The sequence below is a fragment of the Danio aesculapii genome, chromosome 25, assembly GCF_903798145.1.
Source record: "Danio aesculapii chromosome 25, fDanAes4.1, whole genome shotgun sequence".
Lineage (NCBI taxonomy): Eukaryota > Metazoa > Chordata > Actinopteri > Cypriniformes > Danionidae > Danio > Danio aesculapii.
This window is the reverse complement of record NC_079459.1, coordinates 2,467,252-2,483,830: the sequence shown is the minus strand read 5'-3', so window position 1 is coordinate 2,483,830 and position 16,579 is coordinate 2,467,252. Positions and strand designations below refer to the sequence as shown.

Genomic DNA, 16,579 nt, shown 5'->3' with positions numbered 1-16,579 from the left:
GGGCAACATAATGTACTTTTGAGGCTTTTATAGGTGAGAATGTAGTCGTTTAGATTGCATCTATGCAGTTTATTTATAAGGATAGTGCTTATTTTATATATTTATCATTTATCGTGTTGGCGGCCATCAGCCTGTCATTCTGACGTTGACGTTCAGATGGCAACAGACCACATAATAAGTCCTTAAGGGAGACACAGCATTTTTTCAGCGTACGCTTCAAAGCTGATCAAATGATTTTAGTACAGGTGAGTGACATTCTAAGTCGATCTCTCTCTTTTGTATATTGTAGTGCTGTATTCATACCACAGTAATCTGCAAGTGTTCGCTGTGCTTTGGCTGTTTCGAGGTTAATTATTGTGATCTCCTGATTGCAATACTGGGAAATCTCTGTAGACTGATGACATTTCATGCCGTTGTAATCCTAAAATGTGAGTGAAATCACCACTTTAGACATTACGCTAGAGAATCATTCAAACGCTAGCTCTAAAGTCACATAGGGGAATTAGCAACGGTTTCTGCTGTTCTGACGTCAGCTGCAGATGTGAATAAACGGCGGAGGAAAGTAGTTCCTCATACAAAAGGGTTTTGAGACTCTCCTAGTTTGATTTTCTTTTTTATATACAAGATTATGCCTTCGAACTGTTGTATAAACGCAATTTTACACACATAGCAGTGCGATATGGTGCACAAACACAACTACTCTCAATTGATTTATACAGAACTGTTGAACTTTATGCACAATATTTACGCAGGTACAATGTAAAAAAAATGTAACGACAAAAAGACAACTATTTTGTGTTGCTTTAATTATTTTAAGGTATATATTGAGGTGTATATATTCAATATATATTTTTTTTAATTATATAAAGTTTAATTTAATATTTTAGTCAGTTTGATTGATGTAATTTGAGAAAGGTTAATTTGATTCAACTTAAGGCAGCATGTAACTAATTAAATAAGCTAGAAATTTAAAGTATTCAACTTTTTTTATTTAATAATTAAATTAAATAATTAATAATTGAATTTGTAGCTGTTTGAGACACACTATTTATATTTTGAAACACAAGTTAGGATGAATAGTCTGAATTGGGCTGCCCCATTAGTGTTTTTGCTGTATTTTTAATCAAACATGCAGCATTAGTGAGCATCTAAAAGCAAGCTCTAGTGCAGGGGTCACCAAACTTGTCCCTGGAGGGCCGGTGTCTTGCAGAGTTCAGCTCCAACCCTAATCAAACACACCTGAGCAAGCTAATCAAGGTCTTACTAGGTATACATGAAACATCCAGGCAGGTGTGTTGAGGAAAGTTGGAGCTAAACCCTGCAGGGACACCGGCCCTCCAGGACCGAGATTGGTGACCCCTGCTCTAGTGAATGGTGATGTGAGTGGTGAGCACCTGCGCTGCGGGGTGTACATGAACAGCAGGTTCAGGAGTCTCAAACCAGCCTCTGATAACCAGGTGAACTTGTTCTTCAGGTTGTTGTAGGGCTGTTTCCTCAGACTGTACTGACCCACCAGCGGCAGACGTGAGAAACCCTGAAACACACAGAGCATTACAACCTGTCACACACACACACACACACACACATCATCAGTCTCTGTCAGATCTCAGTACCGGCCAGATGCTCTCGTTGGGCGTTCCCAACAGCTGCACGATCAGGTCCAGCTGCTGGATCTCTGAGGCTCCGGGTAGGAGGGGTTTATGGGCCAGAAGCTCCGCGAAGATGCAGCCCACAGCCCTGAGAGATGAAAACACACACACTTCACTTCATTAAATGCAGATTTCTCTATGTTTTCAGGAAGCTTGTGGGTTTATCACTTCATTTGTTTGGTCTACGTGATCAAAAGCACAGCACTGGAGAAAAAAAGAGGATTATTCTGGCCATCACGACAGGATTGGGGGAAAAATAGGGGGGAAATACTACAAATTGTACACAAGAGTGTGTACGGGTGTTTCCCAGTGCTGGATTAGCTGCTGGAAGGGAATCTGTGTAAAACATGCAGGATAAGTTGGCGGTTCATTCCGCTGTGGCGATCCCTGATTAATAAAGGGACTAAGCTGAAAAGAAAATGAATGAATGACATAATCTATTAATTTTCCTTCAGTCTAGTCTCTATTTCAGAGGTCACCACAGCGGAATGAACCGCCAACTATTCCATATTTTATGCAGAAGATGCCATTCCAGCCAACGCTGGGAAATTCACACTCATTCACACACACTACTGACAATTTAGTTTATTCAATTCACCTGTATCGCATGTCTTTGGACGGCCCGTTTCGATCCCGCTTGAATGTGTCGACTGCTGTTTATTTCTATCGTTTAGCTCAGTGTCAGCCGCTAACAAGAACGTTTTGTACTCCAGGAATGGTGTCCTCAGAATGTGCTTAAAGAACATCCATGAGAGCCGCTGTTCTCCTGCCAAATCTAGTCTGATCTCTGTGTGCTGTCCTGTGCTGATCAGATCAGCGGACACTGAGCTAAACAGCACAAGTAAACCAGGTCTGTGTGGCGGAGACGCGCTGATGATAACCTCAGGACAGACTGAACACTTTTAAATAATCAGACTCGATTGATCAGAGATATTATACTACATATGGTTTTCTCTTTTGACGATAAACACTGTGATTGTGTTGCCTGAAAATAAACATGAAAACAAAAGGACTTTTATTTTGTTACTGACACATAAAAGGCTCTAAATAACAAGAGTTTTCTTTAAATGAAGACAAACCAAATCCTCAAGCGGTCTCTTAAAGGGACAGTTCACCTCAAAATGAACATTTACTCACCCTTAAGTGGTTTAGAAGTTTCTTTATTCTGTTGTTTCTTCCTTTCTTCATGTTTTAATGCCATTTCAGCAGCATTGGCTATATTGAAGGCAGCATTGGTAATAAATATCCAATAAATAATGAACAATCATAACAGTTTCTAAATAAAAGACGCATTATGCTAAAAAAAGGAGACAGTTAAAAAGTAATATAAGATCTTTTAATTTAATCAATAACAAATATCCTAAAATTCCTCCAAAAGACACCTTTTAAACATCATTAAAATATTTCCTGAATAAAAATGTTCTCTAATATTTTAATACTATGTATATTTTTACATTAAATTAGTCAAAATATTCGTACACAAGTCATAGCTTTTTTCCTTCCCCTTCCGAAAATAAATATGAGCGTATAATTCCTCTACGCTTGTGTCTGTTTTTAAAATCAGTAGTTATTTATTTCCATTCTTCTGTTGAACACAAAAGAAGATATTTTGACTTCATTGGTAGGAAAAACAAATCCTGTTAATCAATGGCTACCGGTTTCCAACATTCTTCAAAGTATCTCCTTTTGAGTTCAACAGAAGAAACAAACTCCTAAAGGTTTGAAATAAGTATTCAGTGAGTAAATGATATAAGTTTGTTTCTTCTGTTGAACACAAAAGGAGATACTTTGAAGAATGTTGGAAACTGGTAACATTGGCTAACATAGTATTTGTTTTTCCTACTATGGAAGTCAATGGTTACAGGTTTTTTTTTTTTAAATATCTTTTTTTGCGTTCAACAGAAGAACCAAACTCAAAAAGCTTTAAAAAAAAGAAGTAAACGATCATTCTTGTGGTGAACTATCCCTTTTAATTTGTAATAAATAAACACAAATGTAAAACATGGACCAAAGTGGTCGCAACAGCCTCAGTCGTTACTGATTTCTGTTCTTTTGTTGAACACAAAAGGGAATAATAAGAAAAAAATGCTAACCATTGACTTCCACAGTACGAAAAACAAATATTATGTTGGCCGATGGTTACCGGTTTCCAACATTTTACAAAATATCTCCTTGTGTGTTCAGAGGAAAAAACTCCTAAAGGTTTAAAAACAAGTAAATTAGAAAATGAGTTTGCTTCCTCTGTTGAACACAAAAGTAGATATTTTGAAGAATGTTGGAAACCCAATACCATTGGCTAACATAATATTTGTTTTTCCTACTATGGAAGTCAGTGGTTACAGGTTTTTCTTCAAAATATCTCCTTGTGTTTTCACAAATTCAGCCATTTTGGGGGTGAACTATCCCTTTTAATTTTTAATAAATAAGCAAATGTGGCCGCAACAGCCTTTGTCAATGGTTACTGGTTTCTAACATTCTTCAAAATATCTCCTTTGAGCACAAAAGATGGCATTTTGAAGAAAAATAGGTAACCAATGACTTCCAATTACTATGGAAGTCAGAAGTTACCAGTTTCCAACATTCTGCAAAATATCTCCTTTGCACACATAAGACGACATTTTGAAAAAATTCTGTAACCATTGACTTCCACAGTAGAAAAAACAATTACTATTGAAGTCAGCGGTTACCGGTTTCCAACATTCTTCAAAACATCTCTTTTGAACACAAAAGACATTTTGAAGAGAAACCGGTAACTAATGACTTCTAATTACTATGGAAGTCAATGGTTACCGGTTTCCAACATTCTTCAAAATATATCTTTTGAGTACAAAAGAAGCCATTTTGAAGAAAAATCAGTAACCATTGACATCCAATTACTTTAGAAGTCAGTGGTTACCAGTTTCCAACATTCTTCAAAATATCTCCTTTGCGCACAAAAGACATTTTGAAAAAAAAAAAAAAACTGTAACCATTGACTTCCACAGTAGGAAAAACAATTACTATGGAAGTGAATGGTTACCGGCTTCCAACATTCTTCAAAATATCTCCTTTTTGTGTTCAACAGAAGAAACAAACTCCTAAAGGTTTGAAACAAGTAATTAGAGCGTTAATGATTCATTTTGTCCCTTTTAACTTTTAATAAACAAACCCAACATCAACCAAAAGCAGCCGCAACAGCCTCTGAACGGCACTAAAATAAGCCAGTGCTGGGGTCACGTGAGCAGACGGATTATGCCTTCCAAGTATCCCCCTTCCCTCTGCATCTTAGCCAGTACCCGAACAGCTAATCTGCTTGCATAACGCTGCAATGTCCAGCACTGTCCATCCGCGCATCCTTCTTACCACATATCCAGAGCCGTGGTCTGCGTCTTTGTCCCCAGGAGGAGCTCTGGAGCCCGATACCTGCAGAAAACATGCTCAGTGGTGGAAAGAGGGATTTTGCGGGATCAGCGAGGATGACACACAGACACTAATCAGCCTGACGCTCATCTGCTTACCACAGCGTGACCACTCGAGGAGTCATGGGCTGTAAAGGGATACCGTAAACACGCGCCAGGCCAAAGTCGGCTGTGGAGACACAAAGCACACACACTGAGATTTAGCATTTATAGCAGGTGGATGACTATTCAAACTAGTTCAAATGACTGTGATTTAACCAGTAACAATGTGTGACCTGGTTAACAGTAACTTTCCTTCCTATATATATATAGTTGAAGCCATTATTATTAAGCCTCCTTTTAAAATTGTAATTGTTTAATATTTCTTTCATCAGTGTCTGTTTAACAGAGTTTTTTTCCATAACACATGTCTAATCATAATAGTTTTATTCTAATAACTGATTTCTTTTATCTTTGCCATGATGACAGCACATCATATTTGACTAGATGTTTATAAAGATACTAGTATTCAGCTTAAAGTGACATTTAGGGCTCTATTTTAACGATCTAGGTGCAAAGTCTAAAGCTCATGGCTCAAAAGCATTGTGTCCGAATCCACTTTTGCTATTTTAAGGATGGAAAAATACAGTTTGCGCCCCAGCGCATGGTCTAACAGGGTTGAGCTTTTCCTTTAAATGAGTTCTGAGTGTGTTGAGTATAACCTGCATTAAACCAATCAGAGTCTCATCTCACATTCCCTTTAAAAGTCAGCTGTGTCGCACCATGACGCATTTGCTATTTACATAAAAGACTTTGTAAGTGTACAAATGGAACGCTTCACTAGAGAGAAAACAGTTAAACAGAGCATCTGCAGCACGAGGATAGAGAACGAGTCTCCTCCATTCAGCCTCTTTACTTTTACTCTTTACTTTACTCCTTTACTTTGGTGGAGTGAGGAAACGGTGTTGTACTCACTCCACTGAACACATCCATCAGCCGACATATTTAATTTCGTTTGTTAAGTGCTAAGATTTGTGTCGAAACTATTTCTAAATTCAGTTCTAATTTTCAGCAAAGGAATAAATAAACAATAATAATGAAGTGTGATCAATAAACTGAGTTATATCCAAACACACGTCCTGTTCTTATGCTCCATATGGTGATGCAGACGTCTCCAAAACCCCACAACTGGACAAATCTACACTCGTTTATATTAAAACAAATATAAATACGCAGATTATAAATAATACTGATAATAATGATAACATTAATGCAGATTGTCATGAATAACAGAAAAAAGCCCCCGAGGTGAAAAAGGCATGGAGGCAGTGGTGTTTATATTGATGTAGAAAATAATCACTTTTGTAACATTTTAATCTTTAATTTGTTTTATATGTAAATATATTTGTGTATTGCTGTACATCCTGTGTGTGTTAAGCAATGTGTAAGAGTTTAGACTTGCATAGGCACATAACTAACGCGCTCTGCGCTGGACTTTAGACCAGCTTTCAGTTGGTCAATATCACAGTCTATTTCAGTTCCTCAAAATAGCAACGTGCCAAAAATGCACCTTAACACACCTCCTTTCTAGACCAGCACACCCATGAGTCCATAAATTGGCGCAAAAGGATTTGCTATTTAATCAACGTGGTGCAAAATGTGAAAATTAGAGTTGCGCCGGTCTGAAAATAGCAACAAATCACGCCAAACACGTCTTGCGCCTTATTGCACCGGGTGTATGTTAGGGCCCATAAAGGCTTAACTAGGTTAATTAGGCAAGTCACTGTATAACGATGGTTTGTTCCGTAGACAATCCAAAACAAATATTGCTTAGGGGGGCTAATAATATTGATCTTAAAATGGTTTTTAAAAACCAATTGAAGGCTGTTTTTATTCTAGCCGAAATAAAACAAATAAGACTTTCTCCAGAAGAAAAAGATATAGGAAAAATGTCCTTGATCTGTTAAATATCACATGGGGAATATTTGAAAGAGTCAATATTGCACAGGAGGGCTAAATATTTTCCCTCATCTGCATATGTTGAATAAACAATTGGTTTTCCCAGAATACCTTTCACGCGTCACTAACATTACTATGATGTTTTTTCTCTCATAACTGATGTACATTAAAGCTTTATGTTGTAGTTAATGTCAATAATAATAAAAAATAAATAAAAAGAAACAATGGAAAACTGCTAAGCTCAATATTATTATCCCCAAGTATTGTGCGATATGATGATACATGTCGTGTTTATGAAACCACATTCATATTACGTGCTGTCGTTTATTTTGTGGGGTCACAAAATACATTACTTATGTTTTAATTTATTTATACGAGCACGATGTTACACCATTATGGCCATGCAGACAGCAACAGTTACTGAAAAGTGTTTTATATTTTATTCATATTTATTTTATACTGCTACATTTTTAATCAAACATTTGCCCTGAAGTTGTAAAAATAATTTCTTATAAATGAGTTCATTATTGAGTATATACACTGTAATAGGTAAAAAAACAAAGAAATAGGACTTATAATAGGAAATCTGGTCAATATATATTGAAACAATCAGACATACAGAATGGTACTATGTTGTGATAGATATATATAATCAGGATATGAGATGACTTATATTCGAATAGGAGATTTCTAAGCATTGGATCCCTTAAGATTTTTTTCTGAAGGCTACGGTTGTCTAATGTCTTGCCTAATTAACCTAACTTGTTTAGGTAAACTAATTAACTGAACTTAGTTAAGCTTTTAAACTGCACTTTAAGCTGAGCACTAGTAAACTATTATCTACTGCCATCATGAGAAAGACAAAAGAAATGAGAAATATAAGAAACGTAAAAGCAAATTCAAAACATTCGGAAGGATTACACTAGTCAACCCAGTGGTACTTAAGCTAAACACTTCACATCAAAACAAATATGTAAAAAAAATATACATTTATGACATGACACATTGTGTTGGACGTAAAATAATCAATCAAAAAACTAATAAACAGTTATATCCTTTGGAAAGCCACAAAAATAAATGCGATCTTTATTTAATATTGGAGCTCCCATTTATATTCAGCTCCCATTCGAAACTACGGACATTTACACAACTGAATTCTGCTTCTGACAGTGTAAAGGAGATTTTCATACATTTACTCACCTATTTTAACACAGCCCTTGTCAGTCATCAGTAGATTTGAAACCTTCAGATCCCTTTAACGTTAACAAACATAATTAGTTAGCAGACAACCAGGAAATACTCTCGTTATTAAGAGCTGTTAAATATGTTACTGATCAACACAAACACTGACCTGTGAAGAATGAAGTTGTGATGTAAATAGGCCAGTCCTTTAAGCAGCTGGAGGACTATGCATTTCACCTGTAAAATGCAAAGAAAAGATGAACGAGATGATAATTAAATTACTTTTTCACTGAAAAAGTCAAGAAAGAAATTCATTTATAGGTAATCTAATTACAGTTACTTAGTTACAGTACGCGAGCAGAGTATCCTACTCGAAGTAAGAAAAAAGTAGCTCTTCTGAAAGTTATCAAGAGTAGTGAGAAGTTATTTCACCTTTAAACCTTCAAATTAGGAAATCGCTTACATCAGTGCCATTATCTTTTCAACTATTTGCTATTCATGGACTATTATTGTGTGAGAAGACCTTGCATTAGTATACAATATGCACTAATGATAAGCAAACAGAAAGCTGGTTTATGCAATTGCACGTGGAGCGAAATTTGTGTAACCTAAATTAAACAACCTAAAAGACAAAAATGTAGCAGTGATGATACGCTTAGGTCATGACCTTTGACCCCTTAGGTTCCGGGTGAACCCAAAATTTTAGTATGTCGAGGTACTTCCAATGGAAAATTGAGTAGGGGGCGGGGCTTTCTTGTTTACTTTAAGACACGCTAACAAAATAAACATTGTACATTTTCACAAATATTTTAAAAGCTGTCGACAAGTTCTGCAGAAATCAATTCAGAGAAGCAGAGTAATCACATTTTCTTTGTGTCATTCAAATAGAATTTTCGAATTATTTCTTAAAATTAACTAAAAAAAAAAAAAATTTAATTAATTAAAATTAATTTACAGTGGCTGCGTCTGAAACCGCCTACTAATCAGTATGTACTGCATTTAAATTTAAACGTACCACTCGGCTGTTAGAAAAGTTCAATCTATACAGTATCAATGTGAGAAGTATGATTGGAATTCGGACGCACTACAGCCGCCATTTTAACATGATCACGTGACCTACCCAAGTCGGTTGCGTCGCTTCACTCCCATTCATGAATTCTCTCGTGGGGCAGAGGGATAGCGCAGCGTGCATGGGATGCGCATTTCAGAATCTCGCCGGAAGAGAGAGAGAGAGTTTTAATTTTATTGCCATTTCAGCTTCTATGGCTATGTCATGGCAAAAAATAAAAATAGATCAATTTTACCACGTTTTATAAATACCAATTTTCTATATTTATAAAAATATTCTAACAATTAAAAGTAATCAACTGCAATAAATAATATACAAGGTAAAATACATAAATAATAACGATAATATATAAGATAAAAATCTAAAACAGTTTTTAAAGGTTTCCTTTTGATAAAAATTGTACAATTTTTAATGGATTCACATTTAAAAATATTTCATTTAAAGTCTCTCCAGATTAAAATTGTTGTCTGATAACATTAAAAATGGGGCACTCCACAAGAATATGTTAAATAGTAGGTCATCCGAGTACATCTCGCATACTGATTTTCGAATTCTATGAATTGGGACATACTACGCGGCTCGCATACTGGTTTTAGCATACTATACAGTATGAAAGTATGCGGTTTCGGACGCAGCCAGTGTCTCACGTTTTAATATAGAATGTTTAACACCACATCACTGATAAAGACGATGTCTACTTTTATGACCGAAATCACCAAATGGCCTCAAACAATAACTAAACGCACTACAGAATATTACGTTTTCACACACACACAAATAGCATATATTCAATCAGTGCTGCAGGAGCTTGGTTTGCGGTGCCACCTGCTGGACACTCATAGTGAGGTGCCAAAGGTCATGACCTAAGCGTATCGTCACGGCTTCATTTTTGTCTTTTAGGTTGTTTAATTTAGGTTACACAAATTTCGCTCCACGTGCAATTGCATAAACCAGCTTTCTGTTTGCCTATCACTGGTGCACATTGTATATTAATGTAAGGTCTTCTCACACAATAATAGTTCATGAATGGCAAATAATTGAAAAGATAATGGCACTGATGTAAGCGATTTCCTAATTTGTAGGTTAAAAGGTGGAATAACTTCTCACTACTCCTGATAACTTTCAGAAGAGCTACTTTTAGTAGAATTTAGGACAGATACTTGAATGTGATTTTTCAGTATTCTTTCCACCACTGACTGCTTACAGTGGATATAAACGCTGTAAACAGTGTCTATAAATGCCTATTATGATTTATGACAGGTTGAGCATAACGAAAAAACGCACCTGAGCTTCAGAGAACGGCGACTGCATGTTCTCCAGCAGACTGGCAAGATCCTGCTCACAGTAGCTCATCACCAGAAACAAGCTTCAAAACAATACAGCAATGTTTAATAAGACATATATAATTTAAATGTAAAGTTCATTCGAATCTACGTCATATATGTTAGTCACCTCTCCAAATGGCTTCCCACCACCACTTCCTTCAGCTCCACAATATTTGGGTGTCTCAGTCTGATTAATAAATTAATCTCCCTCAAACTGCTAATGGGAATCCCTGAACACAGATAAACAACAAATGTTTTTGGGTTGAAAGTATGGTGGGTGAAAAGTAACTATGTAACATGGGGATGGGCGATACTAATTATTTTCTTTCCAATGCGATACCAAGTATTTCAAGACAAGTATCGTCGATATCGATACGATACTTCAATGAAATATTTTATTTTGAGAATTATCATTATATAATATAAACCGAATTCCTTTTAACTTATTAAACTGACAGAACACTATTAGTTAAACAAAAACTAGCTATTATGCGGCACTATCATTATTACTATTATTAAGATTTTAAAATCAGTGATCACTTATTAAGAAAAAAAAAATCATAGAAAGAATCGATACTTCTGTTTAAGGATCGATTCTTCCGATACATTGCTGGTATCGAAAATATTGATACTTTAGGATGGATCCGCCCACCCCTAAACATTTAATGGCTGTAGAACTTGTAGTATAAATATTCATGACGAAAACTGTATCTAAATTGATAAAACAAGAGTTCATATTTCCTGTATACACAAGACAAGCATCGGCTATGAAAGATGGCATTAATAATATAGACATTACTTATTTTGGATACTTTTCACCCTCTCTGTAGTACACTACACTGTCAGATAATAAGTAAAATAATCAGTGTGTGTATCATTAAATCACCCTCATGCAATTTCAAACCTACATTTTTCTTCTGTGAAACACAAAAGGTGAAATTTAACAGAATGTCCAAGCTGCTCTTTTTAATAACAATAAAAGTGTGGTTATCAAGCTCCAACAGGGACAAAAAGCATAATAAGAAATCCAAACTTTTAATATTATGCAACTAAACAGTGTCCCGTTGTCCACTTAAAAGCCTTTAGTCCTGACCGACCTCCCCAGTAATCCTTTTTCTAATATCAATCCTAAAAGTTTCAGGCCGACAGTGATCAAACCCCATACCAAGAAGTAATGTCTTTATCCTGGAGAGCAAGTTAATTATAGGACAAGGTCTTGGTTGTTGGCAGAATGAACAGGCATTAGCATGCTTTAGATCCTACTTATCTTATACATATCAGTTTGTGCCTACGAAGAAATGTCAGAGTTAAGAACGAGTTAAATATGGAGTGCCACAGGGATCTGTATTTGGTGCCTTGCTTTTTCATTACTTGAAGATATTTAGGGAATAACTATAAACATATGATGCTAGAATTGATATCTCTTGATAGATTTATCATTTGATTATCTAAATACCTTGCTGTTTGATAGCAATTTGAAGTACAGCCTTCTTTCAAGCTGGAAAAAACACTTAAATAGGGTTTATTTTTAGTTATGCTGACATAACTTTAAGATTATTGCAGGGTTTTATTGGTGTAGAGTACTGCAAGGCCTATAAATAAACTCCATTTGCTTCAAAACAGTAGCTAGAGTGCTTACAAGATCTATGAAATATAAATTATATATATATATATATATATATATATATATATATATATATATATATATATATATACAGATAAATATTATATCAGGCTCATTTTATTGTCGCATCATGCCATATTGCAGAGCTTAACGCTTTCTACAATACACATTGTTTTCAAAACTGCTTTACAGAACAATGTTAATCATGATGTTAATGTGTATAATATTTTAATATCTTTGCATCTTACAGTCACATTAAGCAGATTAGAGCTGGTCAATCCTATATTTAGTGCCTTAATGTGTGAGCTAAAAGCAATTGTGGCTCCAAATATCAAATTTAAGGTTCTGTGTATTACTTGAACAGCCTAAATTCACTGTATTTGCGCAATGTTCTATAACAATCACTATGAATCAACATTTCTGGCTGGTTAAAAGAACCCAGGATATACAGAACAGGACGCAGATCATTTACGATATGCAAGTCTTTTAAAATACAACCGCAGAGTCCTGATACAAATATTTTAACCTTTATTAGTATCATGGAGTTATTCGTTTTTCGATCACTGTAATGACATTTACTGTAATGCAGCTTTGAAAAGTGTATTGGGGAAAGTATAATACAAATATCCCTGACATGCAAGCATTATTTAAACATAATGTGTTCAAAAACTGTAAATAATCTTTGAACAAAATAATAAAAAGGTCAAATAAGTGCAAATGCAATATGTTTGAAAACTTATGAGTAATTTGTAATTTTAAAAATTTAGATCAGGGTTTGGGTTTGTCCTTTTTTATCTAATTTTATTTATATTTTATAGTGTTTTCTACAGTGGGTTGACTATGAAACCTACATAGTTCTTTCTAACAAATTAACATTAAAGTCGAAGCTTTTAAACTAAATAAATTAATTACCTACACTGTAAAAAATGCTGGGTTCCACAATCGATTTGTTTTGGGACAACATGAAGGAATTAAGATAACTTATTAGTTTTACTAACTTAAGTGGATTGAACATAAAACAATTAGGTTGTCTCAAAAAAAACAAAACAAAAAAAAACCCCTCAAGAATTGTGTTGTCAACTCATTTTAAATAAATAGTTTGAATAAATTTTTTGAGTGCATGCTTTCAGTGTTTCGTGCAGCAATATTTATTCAATGGGTGCAGATAAAACATAAACATTAATATATATTCAGTCACAAAAGTATTCATTTCAGGGTTTCTGCAGGTTTCATCAACCAAATTTAAGACCCTTTTAAGACCATTATGAAAGAAATTTTATAATTGTATTTAAATATTTAATAATTATATTTTTTAAATAAACACTAATGATTATTTCTAAAGGCCCTGTTGGCCTAATATTTTTTTTTTGCTTGCAACAAATTAATAAAATAAATAAAAAAACAAATAAATAAATAAAATGAAATGTAATTATTTCTTAGCGACACTTTAATGTGTCAAAACAAGAAAACTCTAGTTGTATACACTATTTTCAACATAATCTTTCTTTTTTTTTTGTTTTAATGACAAGTTTAACATTGTTAAAAGTATATTTTTTTGTGGAGGGAATTACATAAATAATCCAAAATATATACTTGTTTGCTTTTGGTTCAAATTAATTGAGTAGAACTTCTATTCAACCTATTGCATTTCTGATATAAAACCTTAAGTTTCACATCTCTTTATAAATATTATGTTTACTCACCCTTCTGTAAACAGTTTTGTATGAATGGAAGATAATGTACAGGGATAAATTGCTCTGTTAATATAATCAGGAACTGTGTAATTGCTTTTAGTTCTCTTTCACTGAGTTTATTAAGATGGATTGTTGGTGATTGGATGGATGTCGGCCCACTTATGTAGCTTTACTTAGACAGGTGAAAAATGTAGACCTGTTTAAAATGATTTAAGACAATATTTAAGTGAATTTAAGACTTTAAGGCCTAACATTTTGTTTTTGACATTTAAGACCTGTCATTTACACACAAAATAATATACACCTTATGGTACTCATTGAACATATGAATGACTGAACTAATAAACTATACATATTTGAAGAGATATACACATTTGTGAATGTAAAAGTGTGTATTATGGTGATTCTGTGTTGTTTTTCTTTTAAATGAGATATACAATATAACGAGTAGCCGAAAACATTTGAGGGGAGAGTAAACCATCTCACTTCCTCTAGTTAGTAAAGAGCACAATGGTAAAGTAAAATAAAATCACGCAGGTTTGAAATGACATGATAGTTAATTTAGTTAATATAAGGTTTTATCTCTCTGAAGGTATCAAACTGACCATCTTTCTCCTTATCCATTCGCACTTTCTTCAGAGCAACAATCTCATTCGTCCGTGTATCACGTGCTCGGTCTGAAACAACCACAAACAACCAAACAGTCCGTTTCATTGAGATTATATTTACAGATATTTATATTGCAGATATAATTACGTACGTTATTTTATTTGACATACATAAGCATATTAGCATTTTATTCGATATACATATGCTAGCGAGACTCACACACGATTCCGTAAGTTCCCTCTCCAATCCGATTTATCTTCTCAAACTCCTTCACACTCCTGCACCTCCCCAGCTAAAGTTAGTTACACACAGCACATTATTAATGTTTATGTATTTCATATTTGGTCATAAAAACCTCAAACGCTTATCTTCTTTAGCATGTCTCACCCGTTCACTGTGCGGTATCACAAACGTCCTGTCGGTTTTTAAAGACTTCAGCTTTAAGGGCTCCAGGTCTGTGTCTGCTGTGCTCTCCATCTTCAGTCTTTCGTCCGAACTGAAGATTATTATAGCAAGTTTAATACTTTAATGCTGCATTTGGTGTACGTTTTCACGCGAAGTGAGAGCGAGGAGGTGGAAACTCCGTGAAAGCTTACAGTCGTTCATTGAAAGGAGGGCAACTGACAACGTTCAGTGAGTTTATTATCAAGACAGATCCTACCAAGCGGATATACAGCAAATATAAGTTCACCCCTCACAAATCTCTCATTTGAATTAATATTTTCTATATAATGCTTTACAATATTATAGTTTTCGCAGTGGTGGGTTGCAGCTGGAAGGGCATCCGCTGCATGAAACATATGCTGGATAAGTTGGCGGCTCATTCCGCTGTGACGACCCTTGATTAATAAATGGACTAAGCCGAAAAGAAAATGAATGAATGAATATTATATTTGTGCATAAACATTAGTTAAGTCATTACTGAAGCCAAATCTGGAGCTAATCTAACTTAATAAATTACAATAATTGTTCAAAAATTAGTAGCTCAAATTTATGTTAGGGGAAAAATATGAAATAAAAGCAAATATTAAATATTATTAAATAAAATAAATAAATAAATAATATTAAATAAAAACAGCAAATTTCAAGAGAAACAAGACAATATTATTTAATTGAATTTAATTGTATTCTCTTTAAATTTCTAAAGATGTTCTGTGACTAAAATATTATTTTAATAATTATATCTGTTTAATAAATCTGTTTTGTTTAAATGCACCTATATATATTACGCACATTTACTGAAAAATTGATAAAAATATTCATTCGTTCATTTTCTACCGCTTCTCCGGGGCCGGGTCGCGGGGGCAGCAGTCTTAGGAGAGAACCCAGACTTCCCTCTCCCCAGACACTTTCTTCAGCGCTCCCAGGCCAGCCAAGAGAAAGTCCCTCCAGCATGTCCTGGGTCTTCCCCGAGGCCTCCTCCCGGTAGGACATGCCTGGAACACCTCCCTAGGTAGGCATCCGAAACAGATGCCAGAGCCACCTCAGCTGACTTCTCTGGATGTGGAGGAGCAGCGGCTCTACTCCGAGCTCTTCCCGGGTGACAGAGCTCCTCACCCTATCTATAAGGGTGCACCCTGCCACCATGTGAAGGAAACTCATTTCCAGCGCTTGTATCAGAGATCTTGTCTTTTCGGTCATGACCCAAAGCTCATGACCATAGGTGGGAGTAGGAACGCGGATTGACCGGTAAATTGAGAGATTTGCCTTTCAGCTCAGCTCCTTCTTTACCACAATGTAAGTCCAATAATGCGAACCAAACTCCTACTATGTTCATACAGGGACAAGACGGCCCTTAACAGAGCGCCTCTGACCCAACACTCTCCGGGCACCCTCCACAGAATGCCACTGTCAAATGCCTTCTCCAAGTCTACAAAACACATGTGGACTGGTTGGGCATACTCCCATGAACCCTCGAGCACCCTAGTAAGGGTATAGAGCTGGTCCAGTGTATATATAGGCCTAGATAGGCTGATAAGGAAAATCATATAATGAATAAAAAGGCGACAAAAACAGTATTTGTTATTGTTTTATTTGTAATTGAAAGTGGTAAATTGATAGCCTGCATTATTATTTATTTTATTTTATGTT

At 35.2% G+C, this 16,579-nt stretch overlaps 1 protein-coding gene across 2 annotated transcripts in view; it reads right to left on the bottom strand.

Moving 5' to 3' along the window:
- cdk10 (cyclin dependent kinase 10) overlaps nucleotides 1-15,119 on the bottom strand; it is an 18,910-nt gene extending 3,791 nt beyond the window's left edge. For both annotated transcript variants that reach the window (XR_008836056.1, XM_056451796.1), the window contains exons 1-11: nucleotides 14,876-15,119; nucleotides 14,708-14,780; nucleotides 14,485-14,556; nucleotides 10,689-10,791; nucleotides 10,521-10,602; nucleotides 8,337-8,404; nucleotides 8,186-8,238; nucleotides 5,147-5,216; nucleotides 4,992-5,051; nucleotides 1,614-1,737; nucleotides 1,395-1,534 (exon numbers count right to left, since the gene is read on the bottom strand). Coding sequence is in view for 1 of the 2 variants with exons in the window: in XM_056451796.1 (XP_056307771.1) it covers nucleotides 1,395-1,534; nucleotides 1,614-1,737; nucleotides 4,992-5,051; nucleotides 5,147-5,216; nucleotides 8,186-8,238; nucleotides 8,337-8,404; nucleotides 10,521-10,602; nucleotides 10,689-10,791; nucleotides 14,485-14,556; nucleotides 14,708-14,780; nucleotides 14,876-14,965 (935 nt within the window). In the remaining variant the exon portion in view is untranslated. The remainder of the gene's footprint in view (nucleotides 1-1,394; nucleotides 1,535-1,613; nucleotides 1,738-4,991; nucleotides 5,052-5,146; nucleotides 5,217-8,185; nucleotides 8,239-8,336; nucleotides 8,405-10,520; nucleotides 10,603-10,688; nucleotides 10,792-14,484; nucleotides 14,557-14,707; nucleotides 14,781-14,875) is intronic.
- Nucleotides 15,120-16,579: the final 1,460 nt, after the last annotated feature.